Source organism: Sphaerodactylus townsendi, linkage group LG01 (assembly GCF_021028975.2).
Source record: "Sphaerodactylus townsendi isolate TG3544 linkage group LG01, MPM_Stown_v2.3, whole genome shotgun sequence".
Lineage (NCBI taxonomy): Eukaryota > Metazoa > Chordata > Lepidosauria > Squamata > Sphaerodactylidae > Sphaerodactylus > Sphaerodactylus townsendi.
The window spans coordinates 24,204,590-24,211,905 of NC_059425.1; the positions used below are offsets into that span (position 1 = coordinate 24,204,590).

Sequence of the window (7,316 nt, forward strand, 5' to 3'; positions counted from 1 at the left end):
CCCTCCACACAGGACTTCTCTCACAAAGTGACGGCAGAGGCCAACAGGATAAGAAATCCTATTAAGCTCTTGGAAATGACCAAGGACTACAGAGGCCATTGAATGTAGCTCAACCACCATGCCTCATCAGGTGTGCCGTGCAAATTAGATGAAGAACAACAGTGTTGTTTTAAGATATGGTTGAAGGATTAACTAGAACCTCCAGTTCTGAAGACAGCAGATCATGAAGGTTTTTATTGGCAAGGATTGATAAAGGTACGTTATTCAAGTTTATCGGAGGTACAGGATTTACAAACATCCCAACAGCCAAGCAAAAGTTCAGGCAGTCACAAAAAAGGGGCAGCTTTGATTGATGCCCCAATAAGCTGGCTCCTCCTCCTTTTCTTTTTTGGGTGGATGCAAAGGTCATTGTTGGGACATAGAATGACATCATCCTTATTTGTACTGGAGAAGTGATGAAATAGTTATTTTAAATAAATACTCATTTAAATTTTTAAAACTCTTTCTGTGCTGCTCACCTTTAATCTTTCACCTCAAATGGTGATTAAATTTGCTAGCTCTGGGGGGCAATTCAGGGAAAAAGCATACAGGGCGGGGCGGGGGGAGGAGAAGTTTAAGCTTCCACTCCCTAAGTGCCTAAAGGGTGGGGGAAGGGGCCAGCATCTGGACATGGCCCACCCACCCTAGCAGAGAGAGAGGGAGGGGTGGCATGCAAGGGAAGGGGAATGAGGGAGGGGAGTGAGGAGTGGCATGCAAGGGAGGGGGAGGGGGCCGACATCTGGACATGGCCCACCCACCCTAGTGGAGGGAGAGGGAGGGGTGGCATGCAAGGGAGGGGAGGGGAGGGAGGGAGTAGTGGCATGCAACGGAGGGGAGAGAGGGGGAGGGGGCTGGCATCTGGACATGGCCCACCCACCCTAACGTAGAGGGACAGGGACGGGCGGGGTGGCATGCAAGGGAAGGGGAGTGAGTGAGTGAGTGAGTGGCATGCAAGGGAGGAGAGAGAGGGGTGGCTTGCAAGGGGAGGGGAGGGGAGGGAGGGGAGAGAGGGGTGGCTTGCAAGGGGAGGGGAGGGAGGGGGGAGGGAGGGGTGGCATGCAAGGGAGGGGAGGGAGGGATTGGGGTTGCCATCTCTGGGGTGGGAAATTTTGGGAGGTGAATCCAGAGGAAGGTGGGGTTTGGCAGAGGAACATCAACAGGGTACAATGCCATAGAGTCTGCCCTTCAACGCTGCTGCCTTCTCCAGGGGAACTGACCTCTGCAGTCTGTAGATCAATTGTAATAGCTGGAGATCTCCAAGTAGCAATAGTAATAACAGGAGTTCTCCAATTGTAATAAGCGGGAGATCTCCAGGTTGGCAACAGTAGACACAACCCTGATCCCAGTTGGACCCCTCCATATCTGGGAATGTAGTTCCAACCATGATCTTGAATTTCATTGACACTTACAATATTCCATATAGGGGTGTTGTGGGTTTTCTGGGTTGTATGGCTGTGTTCCAGTAGCATTTTCTCCTGACGTTTTGCCTACATCTGTGGCTGGCATCTCACCACTGAGTCCTTTCAGAACCGGTTGTTAAATTATTTGAATCCTATCACTGCTTGTACCCCACTGAGGTCCCTGTCCCCCCCAGGCCCCATCCCCAAATTTCCAGGAGTTTCCAAATCTGGATCTGACTATCCTACCCCCGCCCCCCATCCTTTGCCATTGGCTAGGGAGACCTGGCAATCCTAGTGGTGCAGGCCCTGTTTGGATCAGAACAAGGGGAGAGGGGCCTTCAGCTTCTTCCCACAGAGATGTTGTCAGGATTTGAAATTATGCCAGTTCTTTCCCACCACCACCACCACAGCTATTTGATTTGTGGGGGGAAACTGAATGACACGCGGAATAAAACACTTGCAATCCATTTTTGATCATTTGGAAATGGATTTTGCCATTTCATACAGTCAAATCCAATTGCAAAGTGCATGTGAAGTGGGGTAAAAGTGCTTTTATCTGCCATGTGGACATGTGACACACACAGGCGTTTAGCCTCCTTCCTCCTTCCTGCTTCCACTGCCATCTGGGTGGGCCTGGCAGGAGGAAGGATTCTTCCAGCACATGGGTGGAGTCTTCCAGCTCCTTGAGACCTATATCAGCAGGTGTTCTACCTCCAGCTAGGCAATTGCAGTGTTCCTGTCCCTGCCACTATGCTGCGTTGTCAGATTTGCTGGCAGCTGCTCCTTGGGTGGGCTGTGCTACTGGGCCATCCAGTCTTTGGGGACCTGGATGCCTCAGAAGAACCCCCTTTAACTGAGTCAGAGGAGCCGGTGCCAGTATCACAAGATGTGGAGGAGCCGGTGGCACTGCCAGAAGAGTCAGAGAAGGAAGAATCAGAAGATTCATTGAATCGAGGACAGGGACCGACCTCAGAAGAACTGGAGATGCTGTTTGGTCCTTCAGACCAAGAACTAGAAGAAAGGGCAAGAATGTACAGACTCAGGATAGAAAGAGATCGTGGCAGAATGTACGGTTTTTCAGTAGATCATTTGATGGGAATTGCTGTGCATCACCATAACGGGAAAAGTGATCATATTTACACACCATATGAGAATGGAAATGTAAAAGTTAAGGTAATGGAAGGAGGTGCAGTGGAAATCCAAGGGAGAATGGGGCAATAGGCAGATGCAGAGGTGTGATTTGTCTCTCGTAGACTTTCAGCCCTGAATGTGAATGGTAGTAGAAGAACTTAAGGCAGTTTCTGCTCCCGAAAGAAAGGGGCCTTCTTTGAAACCGCATCCTTTGGTCTGGGTTTGCAAGCCAGACAGGAGAGGGATTGGTGTACTGACTTGGTGAGGGAAGGACTTTCTAATTAGGTTTTAGAACATTTGTGTCTCCCTCACTTGGTATGTTCCAAGACTTGAGCCCCAATTCATCCAAATTCAGTAGTTCTAATTAAGCCCGAATGAAAAACAAAACATATCCCTCTGCACACACCACCGTCTGTCTGTAATATTTAGGGCAAGGAAAGGCCTGAGCAGCCAAAGGTGGGGAAATTATTCTTGTTCTTTCCTTCCAGAAAACAATCGGCACATCGATATACCTCACGCTTTTGTTGGTGAAAACCAACTGCACGAAGGAAGAAAGGCCAGATGAAACAATATATGGTTTCGATGACTACGAGGAGCAACTGCACAATCCCTCACCTGTGGAGAGGAAACGCTGTGAGGTGCCTCCAGAAGCTGAGCAAGAGGTGAGAAGCAAACTGGCCCTGCTTTTACTTGGGCTGAAGGAAGGTAGTCAGACTTGGATCCTGAGCAGCACAAACGGGACCACACAAGAGGAAGGCAACTTCCCCACCTCCCCAATTTCTTCCATAGTAGGGTTGGCAGCAGGGGTGTACCGCCCAGGGGACATATGGGGTCAAATGCCCCCCCAGGCTGCAGCCATTTAGTCACATGGAGGGCGGAAAATCGCTGTGTGGCATGGACCGTGGCTGTGTTCAGATTTGTGAGTTGGGGCATGTTCTGTAATGTGATGGTGACTTTGAGATGACCTAGTGCGAAAAAAGTTGTTTGGTCGTGGGGCCCCCCATACGGGGGGGCGGGGATGTGTGTGGAAAACTCAGATTTTGCACCAGGCTACATTTCCCCTAGATTTTCCTCTGGTTGCCAGTCCCCCTGGCTGCTGGCAGGAGATGTGGGGGGTTCCCAGTTCCAGACTGGGAAACGTCTGGAGATTTGGCAGTGCCGCCTGCAGACAGTAGGGGGCAGTGCCACAGAGTCCACTCTCCAAAGAGCCACTTTCTCCAGGGGAATTGATCTCTGTAGTCTGGAGATGAGCTGTCATTCTGGGGGATCACCAGGTCCCACTTAGAGGCTGGCACCCCTATTCTGCAGCCCTCTGAGCCCTCCAAAACGGGGCACTGTGGACCCAAATGAACAGTGTGGGGAGCAAAATGGGAGTCTGCAGCAGGAGTCTGGGACTCACAAAAGTCCTCCCTCCCTTCCTCCATAGTCAGAAAAACTGTTCCATCTCCGCAGTTGCTGTGGTAACAGAATGCCACCTTAAGATCCAAACCGAGATACTTAATGGTTGACTGCGCCTCCTGCAGCAACCATTCTCTAGTTGTGTCTGCCACCCTATGTCGTAATTCTGAAGGTAAAGGTAACAAAGATGTAGGTAATGTCTAAAAAAGCACTAACACATTAAACACGTCACCCACTGGGCAGCCAATTTAAGTTTGGTATTTCTTATATATTAAGGAACAATGCTCATTACATACAATTGTAATCATATATCTATCTCATATCAACAGAATTTCACCATTCACTGTTGTATCATCACATGAATTATTTTTCTCTTTTTCTATTCAATAATCTAAACATAAACAGTCCCTTTCAAGGTGTTTCCACTTTCATTCAAATTCCAGGTTCTTGCAGTTGATCACAAAAGTTCATTCATAATGTTTAATGTGTTAGTGCGTAATTCTAAAGGTGCCTACAGGCTCAAAAAGGTCGAGGACTCCTGGGCTACGGTTTCATAAATATATGATGCCACTTTACCTTGATGAGCCCCCTATCCAGCATCCTCTTTTCCGACCGGCAGCAGCTTCCTGGGTCTTTTCCAACAACAACGTTTTCTGGGCGCCCTTCTGCTCAAAGTTCTGAATGAGCAGGGGCAGCCATGAAAAGGCCAATGGAAGGGAGGGCATTTGGCCTGGGCCTCAAACTCAAGAAGGGGGCTCTTAAAATTTAGACATGTTGATTTTTTTGCCCTTGGATAACTTTCACAACTTCAGTGCATTATGTGTTATCATTTTAATTTTTATTATGCCTAAGGGCCTCCAATGTCGGGAGTGCTTTGACTGTGTGTTTCTGCATTGCAGGGGGTTGGACTTGATGACTCTTGAGGTCTCTTCCAACTCTATGATTCTGTGATTCTATGAAATACCGGAATGACCTTGGTCTTTCTGGATCCTGACAGATGAGCTTTGCGTGTAGGAATATCGCACACAAGGAAGTTCCTTTTCCACACTTAGCAAGTTTTTAAAAGTTAACTTTTCATAGCTAACCTCACAAGTCTTGTTAATCAGCTTGACATGTTAGTAGTAGTAATTTCTTAAATAATGAACACTAATCTTTTCTGGGTTTTGAATGCCACACCCGGCGTTACAGTAGCTGTACTTGCTCAGCAGAATCTACTGTGATGCTATCAGGAACCCCACAAGAGGGTTAGTAGTTTGGCTCTTGACCCTCCAAATCACTCACACTGTCTTCTTTGTTTCTTTTCTCCCCTCCTCCTCCCCACATCCGTTTTCAGGTATTGGAATGCACATTCACAATTTTTCGGGATGCGAGGAGCCCGTATTCGGCCGATTCTGTTACTGATCGCCATTGCGTGCCATTTGGTCAGCGGCGTGAAAATGAATACTGAAGGTTTGACATCATCTCTGGATCCTGATGGCCAGTTTTTGCTGTGGGAGGATGTTGAAAGTAGAAAAGCAACCACTAAGCTGTGGTGACTATTAGGAGCAAATCTGGAAGATCGCCCACTGCAAGGAGATAATCCATCTTCGTCTCAAACCCACTCCTCCATTTCTCACCCATACTGTTTCTCTTGGTCCTATCAGCTCGCTTTGAACTATAAAAATAAAATTAACTTGCTCAAGCATTACGAATCTGTTGTGTGCTCTTCTGTTTTACAGTCTTCTCTCCCCTACTCATGGCCCTTGTGGGCTGGATTAAATCTCGGAACTGGATTTTATGATAAGCGGAATGAAGTTATGAAGGCCTTGTCGGACAATTGACCATTATATGTGGCAGAAAGGTGTCAGGGGGGTTGTATCTAGGTGACTGAGATGCATTCCTACCTCATTGTATCTGCTCAACGCTGCAAATCAAATGCTGCTAAAAATATATATGTAACCAGCCTGCTATATGTTACCACTGCCATCTGGGACATTCTTTCCTTGATCTTTACTTTATGGCTTCACATGCTTTGTAGATAACTAGGCTTTCCCCTGACATCCTGATCCCATGAGAAATGGAGTTGTATCATTACCTCGTGGGGGCAGGAAGCCAGGTGGCTTTCTCTTACTATCTGCCACTGACCTTGGGGAGCCTCAGCTCCGAGGACTGTTTTTCACAATTTCTTGAGAATTTGACGCTTGACACTTCTCAATAAATGCTACTGATCAACTATACAGAGTCCGTTTATTGGCTTAAGGTTTGAGACCTAACAAAAGGCAGTGTGTTTGCATGTGTATTGACCTAGGTCAGGGTCCCCAGTGTAGCATTCATGGGTGCAATGGAGCTAACTGACAATTTTCCTGGGTCTGTCAAGTGTTTTTAGAAAGTGGGATCAGGTAGGGCTTTTCCTAGCAAGGCTTCTGATTGGCCCTTGGAGAATGATTGACTGTGAAGCTGTTTGAAAATATTGCTGTGGTAGCATGTTCCCCACAACACAAGAATTTTCACTGTGTGACTGAAGGTAAGCTACAACAGCCATTTTGTGGCTGGTTCCACCTCATGTAGTAACCATTTCATTGCAGCCATTTTGTGGCTGGGCCCACAATATGAAGTCAGAGGTTTAGAGGAGCCTACATGCTCAAAAAGATTGGGATCTCTGATCTAGGTAGTTCCCTTGGTTGGTGTATAAGGTGGTGGAAACTCCCAAATTTCAAAGGGAGGGACTTTCATCATTGCCATCCCTGCGATCTGAATAAAAAAAGACCCAGTCATGATCCAGAGACACTCAGGTCATTCCAGCATTTGAGGCCGCTATAATAAAAATTAAATATGACACCACATAATGTACATAAATTGTGAAGTTTATCCAATGGCAAAAAAAATTCAACAAATGTCTACATTTGAGGGGGAGGGTTCTCTTGAGCTTGAGGCCTAGATCAGGGGTCTGCAACCTGTGGCTCTCCAGATGTTCATGGACTACAAACATTGGCCATGCTGGCAGGGGCTGATGGGATTTGTAGTCCATGAACATCTGGAGTGCCACAGGTTGCAGACCTCTGGCCTAGATCAAATGCCTCCCTCCATTGGCCCTGTTTATGGCTGCCCCTATTTGCTCATTCAGTATTCTGGATAGCAGCTTATTTGAACTAAAGCAAGCCATATAGGTGCACAGTTATGGACTTTTGCAAGGAAGCAATGCTCCCTTGCAAAAGTCCATACCTGTGCAGATTTTGGACATCGGACCACAACCTCTGGGCATGAGTTGCATGCTGAAGACAGCTGGGGGCAGTATCAACCAGAATGCATGAACTGTTCCCAGCTACCCCCACCCCATTACTTACAAGCCCACTTTGATGTTTAAAACAG

General features: G+C 47.4%; 1 protein-coding gene across 1 annotated transcript; it reads left to right on the plus strand.

Annotated features, from left to right (window-relative positions):
• Positions 1 to 2,155: 2,155 nt before the first annotated feature.
• On the plus strand, positions 2,156 to 5,655 carry LOC125445238. The gene is made up of 3 exons (XM_048518233.1): positions 2,156 to 2,612; positions 3,059 to 3,232; positions 5,302 to 5,655. The coding sequence occupies exons 1-3, from the start codon at positions 2,190 to 2,192 to the stop codon at positions 5,413 to 5,415; spliced, it is 711 nt and encodes a 236-aa protein (XP_048374190.1). The 5' UTR covers positions 2,156 to 2,189; the 3' UTR covers positions 5,416 to 5,655.
• Positions 5,656 to 7,316: the final 1,661 nt, after the last annotated feature.